Source organism: Thamnophis elegans, chromosome 4 (assembly GCF_009769535.1).
Source record: "Thamnophis elegans isolate rThaEle1 chromosome 4, rThaEle1.pri, whole genome shotgun sequence".
Classification (NCBI taxonomy): domain Eukaryota; kingdom Metazoa; phylum Chordata; class Lepidosauria; order Squamata; family Colubridae; genus Thamnophis; species Thamnophis elegans.
The window spans coordinates 137401792-137426645 of record NC_045544.1 but is presented as its reverse complement, the minus strand read 5'-3'; the positions used below and the strand labels follow the sequence as shown (position 1 = coordinate 137426645).

The 24854-nt window shown below is 43.4% G+C and overlaps 1 protein-coding gene across 1 annotated transcript in view; it reads left to right on the top strand.

Annotated features, from left to right (window-relative positions):
• Positions 1 to 24854, top strand: part of YPEL2 (yippee like 2) — a 76022-nt gene that overhangs the window by 42787 nt on the left and 8381 nt on the right. Inside the window, exons 3-4 of the mRNA XM_032216002.1 lie at positions 13634 to 13677; positions 16159 to 16267. Of these exons, the coding sequence (XP_032071893.1) occupies positions 13634 to 13677; positions 16159 to 16267 (153 nt within the window). The remainder of the gene's footprint in view (positions 1 to 13633; positions 13678 to 16158; positions 16268 to 24854) is intronic.

Below are 24854 nucleotides of genomic sequence, written 5' to 3'. Positions count from 1 at the left end.
GAAGAAGAAAAAAGAGAAGAATTGATGGATTCAAGGAGAGAAACTTTGACAAAAGCACTACTGATAACCAAAGATAAGCTGATTAAAGAAGCTGACGGAGGGTCACGAGATTTTACAAGATATGTAAAAAAAAACAAGTTGCGAAGAGAAGTCCACACTAATTTGATTAAGGAAATAACCAGAAGACTATTTCCACAAATGGGAAAAGACATAAGACTGCACTATTACTGGAAAGACACAGGTTGGGATATGAAAACTAATAATAAAATATTAGTCAAATTTAGTTAAAATTAGAGCATTATGTTAAAAATGAAGTGATAATGGATATAGTTCGATAAATAATTGATAATGATAACAATGTACACATATGTATTGGTTTTTATAAGAGGATCTAAATGGTGATCATGAAAGGAAGTTTAGAAACTCTGTTATGTATGAAAGCTTATAATATTAAAAAAAAGAGTAAGTTAAATTTAGTTAAACTAAGACCAAAAAAAAAAATGAAATGATGACGGATATTGTTAAATAAATGATTGACAATGATTATAATGTAATATTTGTATTGACATGATAAAAGGGAAATTGGATATAAATTGTAAACCGTGATTAAGAAAGGAGGTTTAGAAACTTTATTATTAAACATAATTAATTTTTATTTAGAAAGAGTTATAAAGAGGTAATGTTGCTGGATGATATTGAAAATAGATAACAGAATGCCATCATGTGGTTTTTGCTTTAAATTTTGGAATGTTTTATATAAAGGGACGTAAAAACAATTATAGTCATATGAAGATTGAGGTATGATGATGGTAATATATATAAATATATTTGATTTAAAATATATAACTTGATATGAATTGTAGGTGATGACTGTGGAAGGGATGCACGAAAGCTCTTTGTAACCAATTGACACACTTTTTACAATTTGTAATGGAATATTTTTTTGTGGTGTTTGTTGTGTTTTGTCTGTTTGTGTTTATTCAAAAATAAAAAATTATATTAAAAAAGAACTGAGGAGAAATTTCCTGACAGAACAATTAATCAGTGGAACAGAAGTTGCCTCCAGAAGTTGTGAATGCCCCAACACTGGAAGTCTTTAAGAAGATGTAGAAAAGATGCGGAGACTCTAGAAAGAGTGCAGAGAAGAGCAACAAAGAGGATTAGGGGACTGGAGATTAAAGCATGAAGAACGGTTGCAGGAACTGGGTAGGTCTAGTTTAATGAAAAGAAGGACATGGGGAGACATGATAGCAGTCTTCCAATATCTCAGGGGTTGCTACAAAAAAGAGGGAGTCAAACTATTCTCCAAAGCCTTTGAGAGTAGGACAAGAAGCAATGGGTGGAAACTAATCAAGGAGAGAAGCAACTTAGAACTGAGGAGAAATTTCCTGACAGTGAGAACAATTAACCAGTGGAACAACTTGCCTCCAGAAATTGTGAATGCCCAACACTGGGAGTCTTTAAGAAGATGTGGAAAAGATGCGGAGACTCTAGAAAGGGTGCAGAGAAGAGCAACAAAGAGGATTAGGGGACTGGAGGCTAAAATACATGAAGAACGGTTGCAGGAACTGGGTATGTCTAGTTTAATGAAAAGAAGGACTAGGGGAGACAGGATAGCAGTCTTCCAATATCTCAGGGGTTGCCACAAAGAAAAGGGAGTCAAGCTATTCTCCAAGGAACCTGAGGGCAGAACAAGAAGCAATGGGTGGAAACTAATCAAGGAGAGAAGCAACTGAGAACTGAGGAGAAATTTCCTGACAGTTGGAACAATTAATCAGTGGAACAGAAGTTGCCTCCAGAAGTTGTGAATGCAACTTTAAGTCTTTAAGAAGATGCTGGATAGCCATTTGTCTGAAACGGTATAGACTTTCCTACCTAGGCAGGGGGTTGGACTAGAAGACCTCCAAGGTCCCTTCCAACTCTGCTATTGTATTGTATTGTAGAACATACTCCCCTTGGGGTGTTAAGCGTCTATTACCCGCACAGTATTTGTTTCCAGCAAGTAAATCATCTATGATTGAAATTTCTTGAGGTGTTCCAGAGTTATGCTGGAGCACACAAACACACACACACACACACACACACACACACACACACACACACACACACACACACAGCCATTTTATATATATGGTTGCCCTATCTGAGGGTCTTCATTTATCACCTTCCCAGTTTCTAAGAAAGTCAGAGAAGATTCACTTAACAACCATGTGATTTGCTTAACAACCAGACAAAAAATGGACATGGTCTCATGGTGTCTCGCTTAACGACTGCATCACTTAGCAACAGTAGTTCTAGCCACAATTGTCGTTGTGAGTTAAGGACTACTTGAATTTGCCCCTGGAATGGGGATTTTTAATTAAGTTCCACCCGTGCACCCAGACATACACAGTTCCAACAGAATAATCTCTTCTTTTGTAGTTTGATACTTCATCTTTTTTCCTCTTTAGAAGAAATAAGCAATGTGCTGGATTATGGAAATATGTGAAGAATGCTTTTCTGGCATCCTACATCTTCTGTTTCCTTTCGTTCAAACCAAACGATCGCACTTAAAGTGCCTCAAAAGGGAAATATTTGTAGCTGGGCCTGGAAAAATAGGGCTTTGAGATCTGAGCGGCGAAACTGCAGAAACCCACTAGAGGGCAGCACCGAATCCTTCTCGCTGCCATCTGCTGGTTATTTACAGTTTTGCAGTCCGGATCTGATTATTCTCTAGGGCAGGGGTCTCAATTTCAATATCCAGCCCAGAGATGGTATTCAGCCAGTTCTGACAGGTTCTGGAGAACTGGTAGCGGAAATTTTGAGTGGTTCGGAGAACTGGCAAATAGGCTGGCCCCGCCCCTGCTGCCTCCCAGCCAATCTTCTTTTGTTGCCCTGAACAGGAGAATGGATCTGGAAAACAGGTTAGTGAGGTGGGGAGGGAATGGGGGATTTTGCAGTATCCTTCCCCTTGCCACGCCCACAGAGCCACACCACGCCCACAAAGACATGCCCACAGAACCGGTACTAATACATTTTGAATCCCATCACCGATCCGGCCCGTGGGGTACTTAAATCTGGACCACGGGTGGGGCCAGCCTAAAAATATCAAAATGACCGGCCGGCGGTGTCTCTCCCAGCTAAACTGGGCTGCGTGCACTCCCCTACCTCATTTTTGCCCTCCATGACCCCCTGCAACACTCTGCCAACTGAAAACAGGTCCTGTGGGGGCCTCGGACCCCCCCCCCCCCCGTGTCCGATTTTGGCCAGCAGGATGCTGCTGGAGGCGTTTGTCCAATGCCCTCCCCCCTTTGCTGGCCCTCGGAAGAGAATTACGATGCTGATCCTGCCCTCAAAGAAATCCAGTTTGACACCTCTGCTCTAGGGAAACTTCTGCCATTGGGGGAAAAAAAGGATCTCCGTAAATCTCTTTTAATAATCCAATAAAGGTTTGACTATCCCAGCAGTAAAATTGGCCAGAATCTTCAACCATTTCATCATTACACAAAAGCTAGCTATTTCTGTGGATATTTGGTAATTACTCGATAGCCTAAATGGCACAGGTACAGTATAGGTGGTACCTTGCTCAACAGTAGTAACTGTGAGTGGGATTATGGAGTCCTAGTGGACAACCATTTAAATGGGAGCCAGCCGTGTGCAGCAGCTGCCAAAAAAGCCAACACAGTTCTAGGCTGCATCAACAGAGGGAGAGAATCAAGATCCCGTGAAGTCTTAATACCACTTTATAAGGCCTTGATGAGGCCACACTTGGAATACGTCATTCAGTTTTGGTCGTCACAATGTAGAAAAGATGTGGAGACTCTAGAAAGAGTGCAGAGAAGAGCAACAAAGAGGATTAGGGGACTGGAGGCTAAAACATATGAAGAACGGTTGCAGGAACTGGGTATGTCTAGTTTTATGAAAAGAAGGACTAGGGGAGACATGATAGCAGTCTTCCAATATCTCAGGGGTTGCCCCAAAGAAGAGGGAGTCAAACTATTCTTCAAGGCACCTGAGTGTAGAACAAGAAGCAATGGGTGGAAACTAATCAAGGAGAGAAGCAACTTAGAACTGAGGAGGAATTTCCTGACAGTGCGAACAATTAATCAGTGGAACAACTTGCCTCCAGAAGTTGTGAATGCCCCAACACTGGAAGTCTTGGATAGCCATTTGTCTGAAACGGTATAGGGTTTTCCTGCCTAGGCAGGGGGTTGGACTAGAAGACCTCCAAGGTCCCTTCCAACTCTGCTATTGTATTCTATTGTATCCGATATAATTTTTGGTGCAAAATCATAAATGCATCCATGCCTGGGCCTTGCAAACCGTTCCCCTAAATTTGAAGTTCATTTTCTTATTTCAAGAGCTTTTGCAAATCCCTAGAGATGACCAGCTTTGGTGGCACAGGGAGAAGTTGGTGAGAGGTTGTGTTGTGTGGAGCAATGGAGGGTTTGGAGGTCAGTCAAATGTAGAGCAAGACAAAGGAGAGTTTGAAGCAGCGAGGGGGACGTTCTAATGCTTCAGATCCACACAGAAAAATCCAAATCCCCCCCCCCCCCAAATCCATCCAAGGGAGAACTGCAATGTTGATCCGGCCCTCGAGGAAATCCAGTTACACACCCCTGCTATAAATCACGGTTGTTTTAAACTTGCACACAGTTTCTTGTGTATAGTGCAAAGTTTCCCAGATTTCAAAAATGGCATGCTATAAATCGTATCGTTTTTGTTTGTGTTGCTGGTCTCAACAGGATGAAGGGCAATACCCTCCCCTCTGTAAGATTTCTAAAATAGCATTCCCATAAACAAAGCGAAAGGCTTTTCAAATAATCTTATCGGGGAAGAATCTGTTTTTTATAAAAAGAATTTGCCTGTTAAGCTCAAAACTTAATCTTGTGTCACAAGCATGTAAAAGATCGAATTTGTCACTGCCGTTTTGTGCGGAGAGGATTCGCTTAGGACAAGGGTCAGCAAACTTAAACACTCAAAAGAGCCATTTGGACCCGTTTCCCACCGAAAAGAAAACACCGGGAGCCACAAAGGTCCTAACCGGAAGCCCCCGGTTCAATTCTGGAGCTGACCGGAAGTTCAGTTCCCCCACCATAGAGTCTCCTCCTAGCGCGGCGTCCTTTTTCCTCTACCTGTCATAACCGAAAGCCCTATCAATTGGGGAGACAACTGGAAAACCCTCCCCTTGCCATAGAGTCTTCTCCTGGTGCACTGTGATTCTCTCCCCCACTTACCCACCGGAAGCTCCTCTCAAAATTGTGACGCCGACCGGTGACGGAGCCACAGCAGAGGAAGGAAAGGGCCACATGCGGCTCCAGAGCCACATGCGGCTCCAGAGCCACAGTTTGCTGATCCCTGGTTTAGGACAGTGATGGCTAACCTTTTTATTGTCGCGTGCAATGCAATGAGCATGCAAAAACCACCCCCTATGCATCCCAACCCCTGCGCATGCGCAGACGCCCACTATGCTCGCCCTGCACTGTGTTTAGGGCCCAGTCGGCCTCCCTGCAGCCTCCTGGCAGCAAAAATGGTCACTCCTCACACCCGATGCTCCACCGCCCCATGTGCATGCGCCCCCAGCATTCACAGGCAACACCCACGCATGCACATGTGTCTCCCGCATGCACCCCGCCTCCCCGGCGCATGCACGGCAGAGACCCGAAGACTAGCTGGTGGGTGGGAGGCACGCGCACATGCGCGCTGGATTTGAGCTGGGACGACGGCTTGCGTGCCCACAGAGAAGGCTCTGCATGTTACCTGTGACACATGTGTCATAGGTTCACCATCATGGGCTTAGGATAAGCCAGTACTTCGCATTGCTAAGGTGAGGGTTAGGGTTAGGGTTAGGGTTAGGGTTAGGGTTAGGGTTAGGCTTCCAGATGTATGTCCAGAAATGGACTTTCAACCGTTCATTTCGTAACTGTTTGAAGTTCCCCAAAAAGGGACTTACAACCGTTTTTCAGAGTTACGACCTCTGCGGCATCCCCATGATCACGTGATCAGAGTTCAGCCGCTTGGCAAGTGACTCATAGTTATGACCGTTGCCATATCCCAAGGTCGTGTGATCAATTTTTGTGACCTTCCAACAAGCAAAGTCAATGGGGAAGCCAGCTTCACTTAACAATCGTGTGACTATATTATCAAACTGCAGGGATTCACTTAACAACTGTGGCAAGGCTGGTCATAAAATGGGACACCGCTCACTTAACAAATATCTCCGTAAACAACGGAAGTTTTCAGCCCAATTGTCGTCGTAAACCGAGGACTACCTGCAGGCTCTGGATAGACCATCAAATAATTCACAGATTTAGGGGAAATCCATATAGCTACTAGTTATAGTGACTGTTTTTAAATTCCCCATTTAGTACAGGTAGCCCCAGACTTATGACCGTTTGTTTAGTGACCGAAGTTAAAACAGCATTGAAAAATGTGAGTTATGGCATTTTTCACACTTACGACGGTTGCAGTATCTGTGATCAGAATTCAGATGCTTGGCAACTGACTCATCTTAATGACGGTTGCAGTGTCCTGGGGTCAAGTAATCAGAAGTCAGATTCATTTAACAACCGTGTTACTGGCTGAACAACTGTAGTGATTCACTTAACAACTGTAGAAGAAAAGTCGTAAAATGGGGCAAAGTTCACTTAACAAATGATTCATTTAGCAACAGAAATTTGGGTTCAATTGTGGTTATAGGTCAAGGACTACCTATAGCAACAATTGAATGCAGGTAGTCCTCAACTTACAACAGTTTGTTTAGTGACCATTCAAAGTTACAATGGCACGGAAAAAAGTGACTTATGGCCGTGTTTCACACTTAAAACCTCGGCAGCATTCCGTAGTCATTTACACACAAATGCTTGACAACTGGTTCATATTTATGATGGGTCGCAGTGTCCCGGAATCATGTGATCCCCTTTTGCAACCTCCTGACAGGCAAAATCCATTTGGGGGGGGGGACTAGATTCACTTAACGACCGTGTGACTAATTTAACAACTGCAGTGATTCACTTAACAAATCTGGCAAGAAAAGTTGCAAAATGGAGCAAAACTCGTTTAACAAATTTCTCACTTAGCCATATCAATTCTGGGCTCAACTATGGTCGTAAGTCGAGGACTATTAGTACTGCTGTCCTTATTGTTCTTATGTATAGAGGTAGCATCTCTGGATGTTCCTTTTTGGAAGCAGAAGGAAGCTGGACCAAATTTTTGTCTGGACAAGCAGATTTACTATCCTGTCTAATGCTTCTCCCCCCCCCCCCCCCGTGAGTAATAAACATAACCCTGTAGTAGATAGTCCTCACAACATTCATTTAGCGACCATTCAAAATTACACTGGCAATGAAAAGAATGACTTATGACCTTTCCTTGTAGCATCCGCGCAGTCCCGTGATCAGAATTCGGACGTTCGGCAACTGCTTCGTATTTATGACGGTTGCAGTGTCCAGCTGTCCTACGATCACCCCTTTGTGGACTTCTGACAACTAAAATCAGTGGGGGAGACAGATTCACTTAATAACCATCTTAGCAACTGCAGTGATTTACTTAACAACCAAGGCTGGGCTGTAAAATGGAGCAAAACTCACCTTACAACCGTCTCGCTTAGCGACAGAACTTTGGGGCTCAATCGTTGTCGTAAGTCGAGGATAACCGATAAATCATGCCATTTGCTACCTGGGTCACACCTTTCAAGGGAAGATGGGGAGCTGAGAACTCTTGTGGTAATAATGTTGTATTTTTTCTTTTTTTAAAATCCACTGATGTGATGCTATTTTAGTTTCGTTCTCTCTCTGTCTCTGTCTCTCTTTCTCTCTCTGTCTCTCTGTCTCTTTCGCTCTGTCTCTGTCACTTGGCCTCTCTCTCTGTCTCTCGCTCTGTCTCTGTCTCTCTCGCTCTGTCTCTCTGTCTCTCTCTGTGTCTCTCTCTGTCTCTCTCGCTCTGTCTCTGTCTCTCTCTCTCTGTCTCTCTGTCTCTCTCTCTGTGTGTCTCTCGCTCTGTCTCTGTCTCTCTGTCTTTCTGTCTCTCTGTCTCTCTCGTTCTTTCTCTGTCTCTGTCTATCTCTCTGTCCCTCTCTGTCTCTGTGTCTTTCTCTGTGTCTCTCTCAATATCTTTCTCTGTCTCTCTGTGTCTCTCTCTGTGTGTCTCTGTCTCTCTCTCTGACTGTGTCTCTCTCTGTCTCTCTCTGTCTCTCTCTGTGTCTCTCTCAATATTTCTTTCTGTGTCTCTCTCTGTGTGTCTGTCTCTCTCTCTCGCTCTCTCTCTGTCTCTGTCTCTCTGTCTCTCTGTCTCTCTGTCTCTCTCACTCTCTCGGTCTCTATCTCTCTCTCTCTTTGTCTTTTTCTGTGTCTCTCTCAATATCTCTCTGTGTGTCTCTCTCTGTGTGTGTGTGTGTCTCTCTCTCTGACTGTCTCTGTCTCTCTCTGTCTTTATGCCTCTCTCTCTGTCTCTCTCTCTCTCTCTGTCTCTCTCTGTCTCTCTGTCTCTGTTTCTCTGTCTTTCTTTCTGTCTCTCTGTCTCTCTCTCTCTCTCTCTCTCTCTCTCTGTCTCTCTCTGAGTATCTCTGTCTCTCTGATTCTGTCTCTGTCTGTCTCTGTCTCTCTCTGGGTGTCTCTCTCAGTATCTCTCTCTGTGTCTCTGTGTGTCTGTCTCTCTCTCTGTCTCTCTGTATCTGTTTCTCTCTGTCTCTGTGTGTCTCTCTGTCTCTCTCTCTCTCTGTCTCTCTGTCTCTTTCTCTTTCTCTGTCTCTCTCTCTGTCTCTCTCTCTCTCTCTCTCTCTCTCTCTCTCTGCAAGCACAAAAAAAATTAAGATTTCTTTTCCTTGCCTTTGACTCAGCTGTCATGTAAGCAAGGGAACTGTCAGATAATTGAGGAAGATTTACTGGCCTTTCTGACACATTTGTGAATCCACTTTGTGTGTGTGTGTGTACATGTGTGTGTTTCCGTTCTTTTGCTGGGTCTCTAAGCGATAAATGAGGGTTGGCACCAATGCTGCCGGAGCTACAGCGGCATTTTTATTTTTATTATTTTTTCGTTTTCGGCTTCTGATCCCGCTGACATCGATTCGAAGGCGCCGCTGGCAGATTAATTGTGTGGCTGTCACAATCTTGTGCCACTTTGGGAGTTCGACTGACATGTAAGGAGTGTGTCTGTGACACCATGGCCTGCCTTGGCTTCTGAATTTCTGATCATAAATTCCCTCTTGAGAATTTCAAGCCAGGGGAACACCCGACTTTGAAAACTCAATGGTTGAACAATCAAGAGATATTTTATTAGGATAGGTTCGTCCATTTATATGAAAATCAAGGAATAGACGGATAGTCCTCGAGTTACGACCACAACCGAGCCCCAAGTTTATGTGACACCTTTGTTCAGTGACCTTTGCCCCATTTTACGACTTTTCTTGCCAACGTTGCTAAGTGAATCACTGCAGTTGTTAAGTTAGTCACACGGTTGTTAAGTGAATCTTGGCTTCCCCATTGACTTTTGTTTGTCAGAAGGTCACAAAACGGGATCACATGAGCCCAGGACACTGCGACCGTCGTATATATGAACCAGTTTTCAAGTCGTAATGGTCGTAAGTGTGAAAAATGGTCATAAGTCACTTTTTTTCAGCGCTGTTGTAATTTTGAGCGGTCACTAAATGAACTGTTGTAAGTCGAGGACTACCTTTGTGTATACACTGTATTTATGTATATGTATGTTTATGTATATACAAATATATTCCTTGTTTTTCATGGATGGATGGATGGACGGATGGACGGATAGACAGATCTATAAATATGCATATAGATATATAGATATGTAAAAACAATCATATGCATATATAGCAGTCCTGGACTTATGACCAGAATTTTGCCCAAAATTTCGGTTGCTAAGGAGACAGCTGCAAAGTGAGTTTGGCCCCGTTTTACAGCCTTCCTTGCACCAGTTGTTAAGTGAATCACTGCAGTTGTTAAGTTAGTCATATGGTTGTGACGTGACTCTGGCTTCCCCAATGACTTTGTTAGAAGCTCGCTAAAGGGGGGGGGGTCGGGGGTCGCATGTCCTCGGGATACTGCAACCGTCATAAGGCATGCCAGGGGCCAAGCATCCAAATTTTGATCACGTGACAGGATGCTGCAACCGTTATAAGTGTGGAAAAGTGGGCATAAATCACGTTGCAACTTCGAACCATCACCGAATGAACTGTTGTAAGTTGGGGACTATATATTATATATATTCTGTATTTTCACAAACAGTAGTGAGATTCAGCCAGTTCGGCCAGGTTTGGGTGAATCAGTTGTTAAACTGCTCTCCGGCCCCACCCCGCCCTGCCACTACTGGCCTTGCACCGCAAACACATATACATATGTGTTCTGCCCCCCCCCTCCATCCGGTAATGAACACAGACACAGGCTTAGCTGTTTGCCACTCTTTATTCACAGCAATTATAATCCTGTTGGGTGGAAGCTCAGACACGACTCACTGGCAAGACGTTGGCAGCAACCCAGACTCCCACAGACACGGGAACACAAGGCAGACCAGACAAGGAGTTCTCCAGATTACTAGGAATGGTTGTGTCCTGCAAAAGGACTCCTCCCAAAGTCTCTTTTTATATACTCTCTTGAGAGGGGCCAAGCCACAACCACCTGGGCTTGATTATCTCTTATGAGTCTGTCTCCGTAACTGCAGCCTCCGTTTCTCCGCCCTTCGTTGCCTGGCATCAGGGACAAACTCCCTTTGATCTTCCCCACTGCTCCATGCCTCAGGGGCCTCCTGGTGGCCAACCAGCTTCTCTAGTCCCTGCTTGGAGTCTGTACCCTGCCCAGGGTCCTCCACATCTTCCATAGCAGACTTATAGGGGTCCTCGCTATCGGAGTCCATCGGCAGCTCCAACGGCTCCTGCTGGGCCACAACACATATGCACAGGTAGTCCTCTGGTTACAGCCATTCATTCATGTAGAGACATGTTCTGACATGACGGCACTGAAAAAAGTAACTGATGACTACTCCTCGCAGTTACGGCCATTGCACTACTTGTAGCCTTATGAGGAGAGATAACCACGCATACTGTCGACTGGAGTCCGATCTCAGATTTCTGCAGCAGGCTCGGGAGGGGTGCATCTTATAGGGGAATGTGATTTATGACACAGACTGAGTGGAGGAAGAGAGGTAAAGTTCAGCTATAAATCAAACCAAGCATAGGCTTGACTGCGAACAGATCTTGCCTAATGGGGCTCTTAATAAATGAATGGATGAATAAATAAATTTGTATTGAAACTTGGCTCAATACTCATGAATCAATCAGGGCGTTTTTCGGCAACCTTTCACCAGGCTCTGCCCTTGCCATAGTCAACCCCATTGTGAGGTGTTCAAACATCTCAAGAAGATCTCCTCATGAGCCCTCCTCATGGGGAATTCTGGGAGTGGAAGCCCACCCATCTTAAAGGAGGATGGCTGGGGAATTCTGGGAGTGGAAGCCCACCTATCTTAAAGGAGGGTGGCTGGGGAATTCTGGGAGTGGAAGCCTACCTAGTTTAAACATACTGATAAGGGAATTCTGGGAGTGGATGCCCACCCACCTTAAAGCGTGCTGGCTGGGGAATTCTGGGAGTTGAAGCCCACCCACCTTAAAGCAGGCTGGCTGGGAAATTCTCGGAGTGGAAATCCACCTCTCTTAACGTTCCAAGTTTCAGAAACTCTGGTCTAGACACTGAACAAAATAATCTTAATTTTGGTATGGCTGGTTTCCAGCAAGCAGCAAAAGAAATATCTGGCAATTCCCATGGGAAACTTAACAAAGAGCTCTCTCAATGCGCTGATTTTAAACTCCTCCATGACGAAAATGTGCCCTTTCAAAAGCTCCTTGTGGCGTGGCTCTTCCTCTGCCTGCATCTTTAATCCAAACCAAATGCTTATTTTTCCAGATGTTAAAAAAACTCAGAACATAAATAGAATGTTTCCCTTTAAATGAAGGTGGAGCCATGTAGAGGAGGCGGGGCATGCCCAGGACTGTGATGCTGGATTGGCTGGCTGGACCTCAACTGTATTTGGCAGCTGACAAATTTAAAGGCACATGACAGTTACTTGGAATGAGATTAATTTTAGAAAATTTGCTCTCTTTACAACCAACAGGGTATTTTAAAAAAGCCTTGGAATCAGGTTGCATAAAATTATTTTGCAAATTAAGGTTATTGGTCCATATAGGTAATCTTCAATTTACGACCGTCACTGAGCCAGAATTACGTTTGTAAGTCATGCCGGTTATTTTTCAGATTATCACATGACCAACTCAATTTTGTGAATTTCTTGCCACGGTCTTTAAGTGAATCCACAGTTGTCAATGAACATTAAACTTGTTAAGCAAATCCATTGTCCACAATGGGCTTTTTTTTGCAAGAAATTGCAGGCATTGTTTTCCAAAAATATCGGAAATTGCGGTCAGCTGTTTGAGGGACACTGCAAATGTCTGTAAATATGGACTGGTTGCTTGAAGTTTGAATCTCCATCGTAAGAACTGTTTTTTTTGGGGGGGGTCCGTCATAACATGAACATTCCCTAAGCGACTGGTCATAAGTCAAGGACTACCAGTTTGGAAATATCTATTGATTTAACTAATTTATATAGCTGCCCATCTTATACAAAAAGGGACAAGAAAGCTATCACACGTGAGCCTTGACGTACGACCAAAATTGAGCCCAAAAATGCCCGTTGCTGAGCGAGACCGTTGTTAAGTGAGTTCTGCCCCATTTTACGACCTTTCTTGCCACAGCCTGTTGAGTGAATCCCTAAATTAAGCAAATTGGTCCATCCCCCGTCCCCCCACTCCGTTTGATTTTGACGGTCATAAATACGAGTCGCTTGCCGAGCACCTGAATTTCAATTGTGTGGCCCATGGGGATGCTGCAGTGGTCGTAAGTGTGAAATATGGTCATAAGTCTTTTTTTTAGTGCCTTTGTTAACTTGTTATGGTCACTGAACAAATGGCTGTAAGGTGAGCACCTCCTGTAAGTGCCAATTTTTTTCTTGTTATTTATAGAGTGTTGCTGAGTATAAATTTCCCTTTTTTAAAAAAAATCTGTATTTTCATATCTCTTCTCCCCCTCTCCCCCCTCCCCCTTTTCGCTTGTCTGTCTGGGCTTTTGATTTTTTTTTTCTCCCTAGCTGACATATTTTCCCCCTGGGCTTGCAGGCTAAAATAACTGTGTGTTTTGTTGAATGCTAGTCTATTTTTTCCCCATAAATGCTCAAGTCAGATACAATTCCATCAACTATTGACATCTCTTGGCACAGAGACATTTTTGCAAACAAAATAAATCAAAAATCTCTCTTTTTTTTTTTTAGTTAAGGAGACTTGGTGCGGAATGGTGTGATAAGAGTGCAAGAAAAAAGGGGGGGATTCAGAAATCGCTAAAAGAGCATCTAGCAATTTCTTAACACACTTTCCTTCAACTTTGGCAGCTGGAAGATAGGTGGACTTCAACTCCCAGGATTCCCTAGCCGGCCTGGGGAATTCTGGGAGTTGAAGTCCACACACTTTCAAGCTGCCACAGTTGAGGAAAACTTTTGTCTTAAAGGAATATACCTTTTTTTTTAGAACTGCCTTTGTATACTACCCACCGAGTTTAATCAATTTTTATTTTATTTTATCCTATTTTTGCTTGCCTTTCAGTCTTTCCAGGGAAGTCAAGGGCGAGCCTATCTCTTCAATTCAGTGTGAGTGTTTTGTGTTTTTGTTTTTTTAAAGTATTGTGGTCGTTGTTGGTCTTTGTAAAATATCTCACCGTAGCTTTTTTTCATGAGATCTGCCTGGTCTTGGGACACAATTAGCCAACAGAGAGGACTGTGAACCGTAATGGTTTTAACCTTGTTCTCCTTTTAAAGGCTATCTGTTGCTGGAGGACTAAAATAAAACTTCCAGATGGGGAGGAAATTATCTTATTACTGAAAGATAAGCTGTAAGGAACAGCTGTGTTACTCTTCGTGGCTTGCCTTGCTGACAGTAGAGAATAACAGGGTTAACAGAATAACAGAGTTGGAAGGGAACTTGAAGGTCTTCTAGTCCAACCCACTGCTCAAGCAGGAGAATAACAGAATAATGGAAGGGACTTTGGAGGTCTTCTAGTCCAACCCCCTGCTCCAGCAGGAGAATAACAGAATAATGGAAGGGACTTTGGAGGTCTTCTAGTCCAACCCCCTGCTCAAGCAGGAGAATAACAAAACAATGTAAGGGACTTTGGAGGTCTTCTAGTCCAATCCCCTACTCAAGCAGGAAAATAACAGAATAATGGAAGGGACTTTGGAGGTCTTCTAGTCCAATCCCCTACTCAAGCAGGAAAATAACAGAATAATGGAAGGGACTTTGGAGGTCTTCTAGTCCAACCCCCTGCTCAAGCAGGAGAATAACAGAATAATGGAAGGGACTTTGGAGGTCTTCTAGTCCAACCCCCTGCTCAAGCAGGAGAATAACAGAATAATGGAAGGGACTTTGGAGGTCTTCTTGTCCAACTCCCTGCTCAAGTAGGGAACCCTTCACCATTTCAGACAAATGATTGTCCTATCACTTCTTAAAAACCTCCAGTGTTGGAAAATTCACAACTTCTGGGGGCAAGTGATTCCACTCGTTAATTGTTCTAACTGTCATGAAGTTCCAGGTTGCTTCTGTCCTTGATTAGTTTCCACCCATTGCTTCTTGTTCTACCCTCAGGTGCTTTGGAGAATAGCTTGACTCCCTCTTCTTTGGGGCAGCCCCTGAGATATTGGAAGACTGCTACCATGTCTCCCCTAGTCCTTCTTTTCATTAAACTAATTAGGATACAAAAATGAAACACAATCATAGGTCTGGAAAAGACCTCAGAGGTCTTCTAGTCCAACCCCTTGTCGAAGGCAGGAGACCTTATAGTATCCTGGTCAAATGGTTATCCAGTCTGCTTTCAATAACCTCCAGTGATGGAGCATTCACAACTTCTGGAGCCAAGCTATTATTCCACTGGTTAACTATTCTGACTGTCAAAGAAATTTCTCCTTATTTCTAGATTGGTTCCCTTCCTTGATTAGCTTCCATTCATTGCATCTTGTCAAAAAACCCAGTTAGTTGAAATGCTGGTTTGAATGAGCCTAGACCCTCATAGAAGTGTGTGGGGTTTTTTGGTAATTTTTTTTTAAATGGGGGAAATGTAGTTTTCTATTATTTGAATAGAATAGAACAGAATAACATTGTCTTTTTTCTACGATGGAAATCTTGATAAGCGGAGTGTTTCTCAAACTTTGCAACTTTTAAGATATGTGGACTTCAGTTCCCAGAATTCAAGTCACACCGAGTAAGGAATTCTGGGAGTTGAAGTCCCCCCCCCCCCCCATGGCTTAAAGTTGAGAATAAGTTGACACACACCCTTTTTTCTTCTTCTTTGTGGTACCCCTCAAATACTGGCACCATGACGTCCCCCCCAAAATCCTTCTTTTCTTTAGACTGGCCAAACCCATTCTGGCAACTTTCTGCATATGTTTTTATCTCCAGGCCTTTAATCATCTTGGTTGCTCTTCTCTGTACTTTATCTCAACATCTTTCCTGTCATGACAACTGGATGCAGGATTCCAGCTGTGGCCTTACTAAGGCTTCCTAAAGCCTTATTAATATTTCACACAAATTTTGTAAAAACTCAGTGTACAATTTGTGAAACGGGTCTTTAAAAGTGACTTTTGTTTTTAATATTTCTGTACCCCGAAGGAGTATTTTTTTTTTATTAACCTCGGTGACTTTATGAGGTGTGGACTTCAATTCCCAGAATTCCCCAGCCAGCCATGCTGGCTGGGGAATTCTGGGAGTTGAAGTCCACATGCTGGCTGGGGAATTCTGGGAGTTGAAGTCCACACGGGCTGGGGAATTCTGGGAGCTGAAGTCCACATGCTGGCTGGGGAATTCTGGGAGTTGAAGTCCACACGGGCTGGGGGATTCTGGGAGTTGAAGTCCACATGCTGGCTGGGGAATTCTGGGAGTTGAAGTCCACGCTTCTTAAAGGGATCAGGTTGGAGCAACACTGCTCTGGAATATAGTTAGCATAGTCTGTTGTTGTACAAAATAAATACAACAAAATTGGTTAGTTGGTAACGCTTGACAGTCTGTGATGAAATTAATAATTTGCTCCTTCGGTGAAAATAAGCTTTTTCTCCCTCTTCCCATCCCCTTGTCACCCGCAGAGTGAATGTGGGCTGTGGTCCTGCAGAGGAGCGAATTCTGCTAACGGGACTTCATGCTGTGGCTGATATTTACTGTGAAAACTGCAAAACCACGCTTGGTTGGAAATATGTGAGTAGTGATGGGTTGATTCTTACTCTGATATCAAGGACTGAACATATTTTCCCCCCCTGGAAACCCCGGCTTTCAACCTGCAGGGAGTCGGTGCAGGTAGTCCTCAAGTTACAACCACAATTGAGCCCTGGCTCATATTTATGACGGTTGCAGCGTCCTGGGGTCGTGTGATTCACTTTTGCGACCTTCTGACGAGCAACGTCAATGGGGATGCCTGATTCACTTAACAACCGAGGGTTACAAACTTATCCGTGATTCATTTAACAACTGTGGCAAGAAAAGTCGTATACTGGGGCAAAGGCACTTAGCAAATGTTTCACTTAGCCACATCAATGCTTTTGAGCGCATGCGCTAAAATAAGCCCTCCCCTGAAAATAAGCCCTCCTGGAAAATATTTAAACATATGCGCAGCCGGTCCCCGCCACTTCCTGGGAGGCGGAAGGGGGGGCATGCCCCACGCACAGTGGTGGGTTCTGGATTCCGTTACAACCAGTATGGTTGAAATGGGCCCGGCGGCATCCACATGGACGCGCGCAGCGCACGCATGCGTCTTAGTGCCTCCGCGAGCCTCCGCAACGATCCAGGTGCTCAGCGGAGTGTTGCGCAGGCGCTGAAGACTTAGAAGACCAGTAAGGAGCTTCGGGCGGGCAGGTGGGCCCTCCGGAGAACCGTACCAGAACGGTATCCGGTGCTCCTGGCACGCCGTACCGGTGCATACCTCCTGCAACCCACCACTGCCCACGCAGCACACAAGGACCTGCCATCCACGCGGAACAGAGACAGAACTACCGCCTGTCTCTGGATCAGCTGATCCGCAGCGCATGGGCTGAGGTTAAGGGACCTCCTGCACCTCAAAAATAATAAGGCCTCCCCAAAAATAAGGCCAAGCGCTTATTTCCGGGGTCAAAAGAAAATAAGACCCTGTCCTGTTTTGGGGGAAACACGGGTAGGTTGCTAAGTGAAAATTTTGTTATGTGAATCCTTGCAATTGTTAAGTTAGTAACACGGTTGTGTAAATTTTAATCTGGTTTCCCTGTTGACTTTGCTTGTCAGAAGGTCCCAAACGTTGATCACGTGACGCACACACCCCGGACATTGTAACCGTCATAAATCCACATAGTCCTCAAGTTACGACCATAATTGAGCCCCAAATTGATGTGGCTAAGTGAAACATTTGTTAAGTGCGTTTGCCCCAGTGTACGACTTTTCTTGCCACAGTTGTTAAATGAATCACGGATAAGTTTGTAGCCCCAGTTGTTAAGTGAATCAGGCATCCCCCATTGACTTTGCTTGTCAGAAGGTCGCAAAAGTGACTCACACGACCCCAGGACGCTGCAACCGTCATAAATATGAGCCAGTTGCCATCTGCCATTCAGCGCCGATCCTTCCGGCGTGCCCTAAAAAGTTGGCTTTTCCAGCAAGCCGGCCTGGCCTGAATAAAATAAATTATTAATTTTGATTGTCAATTTTAATTTAATTTCTAAATCTCATTGTAAATGTCTATTGGGTTTTCTTGGATATATTCTATTTAATCTTTCTTTTAAGTTTTGTCATAGGTGTTTTTATGTCGTACGCCTCCCTGAGTCCTTTGGGAGAAGGGTGACATGTAAGGCCAATAAACCTATGAATTTTTGATCACATTGACCATGGGGATGCTGGCACGGTCGTAAAGTGAGGAAAAACGGTCCTAAGTCACTTGTTTTTCAGCGCTGTCGTAACTTTGAAGGGCCACTAAATGAACCGTTGTAAGTCGAGAACTTCCTGCACTTAATTTTCTCTGAATGCTTCCAGGCCATCCACCTGAATAAGCTTAATGGCAGAAGCGATGCAATCTTATTAAGCAATTAATAAGGCAATGGAAGGAAAGGTCATAGAGATGGAGAGGCAGAAGGTCGAGCATCAGTAACTGAGTTTAAATGTGCTTGGGAGAAACACATGTTCACCACGCGAAGAAAAATTAAAGGTTAAAAGATTAAAAAACTGTCCATTTAATGGCCATTCAAAGTTAATGTCAGAGTTCCAAGTAATACACCCATAGCTAACAAAACTCTTGAGGCAAGTAGATTCCTCCAGTAATAGTTTTATTGGATCCTAGCCAATAACCTGGCATTGGCTGGGTATTTATTTATTCATTTATAGGGGGGAATTGACCGGATCAAATGTAATTTGTAATGTTGGATTTTTCCCCCTTACTTGAGGGAGCCTCCTTGTGGAGTACTGTGAAGCCGTTACCATGGCAAAATCCACTGCGCTGTGCAGTAGAAGCCATTTTACGGCAGTACAGTAGAAGGCATTTTAAGGCACAACAGGCTGTATCTTAACATAACACACACGCTGAGGGGTGTTAGGGATGTCTTACACCCCCACAATATTTTTCTCCAGAGAGTAAGTCATCTGTGCAATCAGTCACATGGTCCAATTGAGGTTCTGTCCGGTTGCCTGGTAATGTCACTCCTCCTCTCTCTCCGACCAATGTCCTTGGTTCCCAGGAGAATGACCTTGGTTCCCAGGAGAAAGTATTTTGTTTTGGCTACAAAACCCCAGCTATCTCTATTTCCCCCCTCTCCCTATCCCTCAGATTCAGTCTGGCAATACCGAAGCTTCAAAACGGTTTGGGCCAGTTCCGCTTCAAGGTTGACAGTTAAAACAGCTGTGGAAAATGTGACTTACGATCATTTTTCACACCATTGCAACATCCCCGTGGTCACGTGATCAGAATTCAGGCGTTTGGCCACTGGCTCGTAGTTATGACGGTTGCAGCATCTTGGAGTCACTTGATCCCCTTTTGCGACCTTCTGACCAGCAAAGTCAAAGGGGAAGCCAAATTCACTTAATAACCCAAGTTACTAACATGTCCACTGCAGTGATCCACTTAACAACAGTTGCCAGAAGGGTCGTAAAATGGGGCAAAATTCATTTCACAAGTGTCTCACTTAACAACAGAGAATTGTGGTCCTAAGTCAAGGATTACCTGTAGTACATATCTGGTACTTTACAAATAGTCCTTGATTTACAACCATCATTGAGCTTGGAAATTCTGGTCATAAGTCGAGACATCATGCGACCTGGCTCTTCTCTTTTTTTTTCTTCTTTACTTTTTTGCGTTGGTTGTTAAGCAAACGTGGCAGTCATTAAGTGAATGAATGCAGTGGTCATTAAATGAATGTGGCAATTGTTAAGTGACCCCCAGGGTCATAAAGTGATTCAGCTCTAAACACAAGAAACTGGCAAAAAAGGTCACAAATTGTGGTCATGTGATCACGAAACACAGCAAACCACAAAGTGAGGTGATTGTCAAATGCCCCAAAACACTATCACAACCATCATAATTTTTATAATATAGAAAATCCTCTGTTGTGGCCCACCAGCTGCCAGCAGAGCTGATAGCAGACTCAGGCAATGGGGAGATTGGGGAGGAACTTGGACCAGTTCTGGGGTCTGGGGAAGACTCTGATGATCAGATGCAGAGAGAGGTAGAGCCAGGGCCGTCCAACGTTTCCCAGCCACCGGAGAGGCAGTTGCCTTTGGAGGCTGAGATAAGTGAGGCGGAAGAACAGCTGGGACCTGTTCCAGATGCCCATATGTGCAGAGCTGTTAGGAGAGGAGAACAACGGAGGACAAGGAGTAGACACAAGGAAGCAAAGCACCCATAGATGCTCCTCCCTGGCTGGGGAATAAATAAAAGGAAATGGTAGTGGTTGTCGTAGGAGACAACAGTTCGTATTTCTGAAGATTTTGCTCATGGTGTTTCGTGCATCAAAGGCTGCTTGCCAGAACTTAACTTACAGCCTTTCGGCCTTGCAGTTATCGTAAGGAACTGATAAGGTCTGTATTGCAGTTAACTCCTTGAAGGACTATGGCCTGGGTTTTTCGGTGGGCGGATGCCATTAATTCACAAGAGGTTTTTTTTCATGACAAGGAGGCTGTTTCTTGCTTCTGCTAAGGCTGGGTCAGAACATCCTCGACATACAACAGTTCCTTTAGTGACCATTCAAAGTTACAACGGCACTGAAAAAAGTGACTTAAGATCGTTTTTCAACTTATGACTCTTGCAGCATCCCTATGGTCACGTGACCAAAATCAGGTTGCTTGGCAACTGACTCGTATTTATGACATCGTATTTGCGACCTTTGGGCAAGCAAAAATGCTTATTGGTTGATATTTTATGACCCAAATTCATGTGACCAATTTTTATAACCATCTGACAAGCAAAGTCAATGGGGAAGCCAGATTCACTTAACAACCGTGTTACTAACTCAACAACTGAAGTGATTCACTTAACAACCATGGCAAAAAAAGGGTCATAAAAAGGGAGGGAGGGAATTCACGTAACAAATGTTTCACTTAGCAGCAGAAATTTTGGGCTCAATTATGGTCGTAAGTCGAGGATTTCCTGCAGGTCGTAAGTAGCTTTTGGCGGGAAAGTGTCGTCATTCCAAACAGTTGCTAAACAAATCGGTTGTAAATCGAAGACTACTTTTAAAAAACAAGTTGATAACTGTCCTTCTGGATTTCGGCAGAACAAATTCTTTCAAACGGTCTGTGATATTTTAAGAAAATGTGTCATTCTCACTATTTACGTCTGTGGCTTTTCACAGTAAGCAAAGTGTTTTGCGATACAAGCGCCTCGCTTCTGTGGAAACTCTAGCGAGCTACTCCTTTGCTGCACTATAAGTAGTCCTCGACTTACAACCACAATCGTCATCATCTTTTAATGACCCCATAATCCCTTGTGGGGCGGAGTCTGGGCAACCGAATGGAGCTGAGTGTTTTACTGGCCAGATGCCTTTCCTGTCCCCAGGGCGGAGTTTTGTTCAGCAGATACGTATTCTCACTGTGCCCAGAGAGCGAGAAATATCTGCCCCTACCTAGGATCGAACTTACAGCCTCACAGATTGTGAGGCGAGAGCTCCACATCTAGGCCACCTCACCACTCTAATGACAGTTTGTTTTGTCATCATCATCCCTTTGTTTAACGACACCGTAATCCCTTGTGCGGTGAAGTCTGGACAACTGAATGGAGCTAGCAGAGTATTTACTGGCCAGCTGCCCTGCCTGTCCCCAGGGCAGAGTTTTGTTCAGCAGATACATATTCTCATCGTGCCCAGAGAGAGAAATCTCTGCCTGTATTTAGGATCGAACTCACAGCCTCCTGATTGTGAGGTGAGAGCTCCACCTCCAGGCCACCGCGCCACTCAGACTTACGACCGCAATCAAGCCCAAAATTTATGTTGCTCAGCAAGACCATTAAATGAGCCTCCCCCCCCCCCCAATTTTATGACCTTTCTCGACCCATTTGTTAAGTGAATTGCTGCTATGGTTATGTTGGTCACACGGTTGTTAAGTGAATCGGGCTTGCCACTGTCAGAAGGTTACCAAAAGTGGCCCCAAGGCACTTCAACCGTCCTAAGTACATGTCAGTTGCCAAGCATCCAAATTTTGATCACCTGACCACGGGGATCTTGCAACGGGCGTAGCTGCGAAAAATGGTCGTGTCACTTTTTTTTTCAGTTCTGTTGTAACCTTGAATGGTCACTAAACAAATTGTTGTAAGTCGAGAACTACCTGTAAAGCCATAACTGGATGCCATGGAGTCTTGAGTCAAAACCTGGCAAATAACAGCTCTAAGAGGTGATCCATCCTTCTCTTTAGAACACAGAGAATAAAAACCAATGCTTAGAATTACAGCAAGGCCCTGGAATTTCACTCCGATAATTCATTCATTATTCAATTCAAATATTTATAGCGTGCCCTAGATTGATGCATCTCGGGGAGAGGCGCAATCGATAGAGAAGAAAAGCAGAGCGGGAATGAAAAGGAACCTCGATCAAAGCAAAAACAATACACCAAACATTCTCGATTCTTGAACTTCAAGCCTCAGATATTTGTATTTTTTTATCTTTATTGAAACCAGAAAGGAATAGGAATAGGAATAAGAGAATAGGAATAAGAGAGTAAGAATAAGAATAGAACAGGAATAAGAAAGATAGGAATAAGAATAGGATAGAAATAAGAATAGGATAGGAAGAATGGAATGTAATGAAATAGAATAGAATATAATTCTTTATTGGCCAAATGTAATTGGACACACAAGGAATTTGTCTTTGGTGCAGATGCTCTCAGTGTGCATAAGGAGAATAAAATACATTGTCAAGAAGAATAGAGAAATAGAATAGAATAGAATAGATTTCTTTATTGGCCAAGTGTGATTGGACACACAAGGAATTTGTCTTTGGTGCATACCAGAGGTGGGTTCCTACCAGTTCGCACCTATTCGGTAGAACCGGTTCGTCAAATCTGTGCCGAGGTGGCGCAGTGGTTAGGGTGCAGTACTGCAGGCCACTTCAGCTGACTGTTATCTGCAGTTCAGCGGTTCTAATCTCACCGGCTCAAGGTTGACTCAGCCTTCCATCCTTCCAAGGTGGGTGAAATGAGGACCCAGACTGCGGGGGGCGATATGCTGACTCTGTAAACCACTTAGAGAGGGCTGCAAGCACTATGAAGCGGTATATAAGTCTAACTGCTAAATCTACCGAACCGATTAGAAGAGGTTCCACCAGTGGACCCGGAAAGCAGGCCACACCTACAGAAGAGGTTCCAACATTTTTTGAAACCCACCACTGGTCCTTGGATATGATTATTCTACACTATCATGCTCATATTTATAAAACTCAGTGCCTCTGTGAAAGGTAAGGATGACTACTGTGTTTGTGGTGCAATCAGAACATGGCGTGTGTTGAAGTTGTTTTAACGCAAACCAAAGATGCCTTTTAAAAAACAAGCTTACATCCTATTCTTATGCATGCCAGTGCTGTGTGTGAGGTAATTTAAGGTGGTTCTGACAAGTGTCGTCGGCATCTTCATATCCGGTCACATGGGTGGCAAGCCACTCCCATCCAGTCACATGGGTGGCAAGCCACTCCCACAAAGGAGGCCACACCCACAGAGTAGGGTCAAACAATTTTTGAAACCCACCACTGGTGCATACACTCTCAGTTTACATAAGGAGAATAAAATACATTCATCCAGAAGAATAGAATAGAATAGAATAGAATTCTTTATTGGCCAAATGTAATTGGACACACAAGGAATTTGTCTTTGGTTCATATGCTCTTAGTGTACAGAAGGAGAATAAAATACATTGTCAAGAATAATAGAATAGAATAGAATAGAATAGAATAGATTTCTTTATTGGCCAAATGTAATTGGGCACACAAGGAATTTGTCTTTGGTGCAGATGCTCTCAGTTTACATAAGGAGAATAAAATACATTCATCCAGAACAATAGAATAGAATAGAATAGAATAGAATAGAATAGAATAGAATTCTTTATTGGCCAAATGTAATTGGACACACAAGGAATTTGTCTTTGGTTCATATGCTCTCAGTGTACAGAAGGAGAATAAAATACATTGTCAAGAATAATAGAATAGAATAGAATAGAATAGAATAGAATTCTTTATTGGCCAAGTGTGTTTGGACACACAAGAAATTTGTCTTTGGTGCAGATGCTTTTAGTGTACATAAAAATAAAATACATTCATCAAGAATCCTAAGATACAACACTTAGTGATAGTCATAGGTTACTAATAAGCAATCAAATCATACTAGGAACAAATAAATCAATATAAATTGTAAAGATACAAGCAACATGGTTATAGAATAGGATAGGATATGATAGAATAGAATATGATAGAACAGAATAGAATAGAATAGCAGAGTTGGAAGGGACCTTGGCGGTCTTCTAGTCCAACCCCCTGCTCAGGCAGGAAACCCTATAGTACCAATTCAGACAAATGGTTGTGCAACATCTTAAAAACTCCCAGTGTTGGAGAATCCACAACTTCTGGAGAAAACATTGTTCCACTGAGTAATTGTTCTAACTATCAGGAATTTTCTATTTGGTTCTAGGAAATTTCTTCTTAATCCTAAGGAGAGTCACCATGCAAATGCACCTCTCCTGTGGGTGTGACACTGCCACACGCATACAAAAGGGGAAGAGTTTATGGTGCCATCATCCCCTTTGTGCCATCATTGTGCCGTTTGGTAGGAGTTTGGAAAATGGAAAAGGAGGATGTATCAGTTTGTGGTGTTTTTTTTTTTTTGTTTGTTTCAAATTTACACCATTAAGATGTATGGACTTCAATTCCCAGAACTCCCCAGCCAGCATGGCTGGCTGGGGAATTCTGGGAATTGAAGTCCACACATCTTAACACTGCCATGTTTGAAAACACTGTTTTAGATCAAGGAACTTTAAGACCAAAATCCTCCAGGAAAAAAAAAACAGTCTTGTTGCCTTTTGACAAAAGCGCCTTTGAGTTTACTTCATTAATGTTTTAAGCAAAGTTTGAACGTAACTCTCTCAAAACCACACGCTTCCCTTCCAGATTTTGTTAATGTCTTTGTTGTTGTTGTTTTTATAAGTTTTTATTTTATCTTAATACAAATAGTCCATTAAACAGTGTGTGGCCTGGGTCCAAATATTTTGTGCAATAACAGTTACGTTTTACAATCATATTCATTATTTATCTATTCCAACTTAACGTCAATATCTTACATGTTTGACATTATAACAATCCTCTTC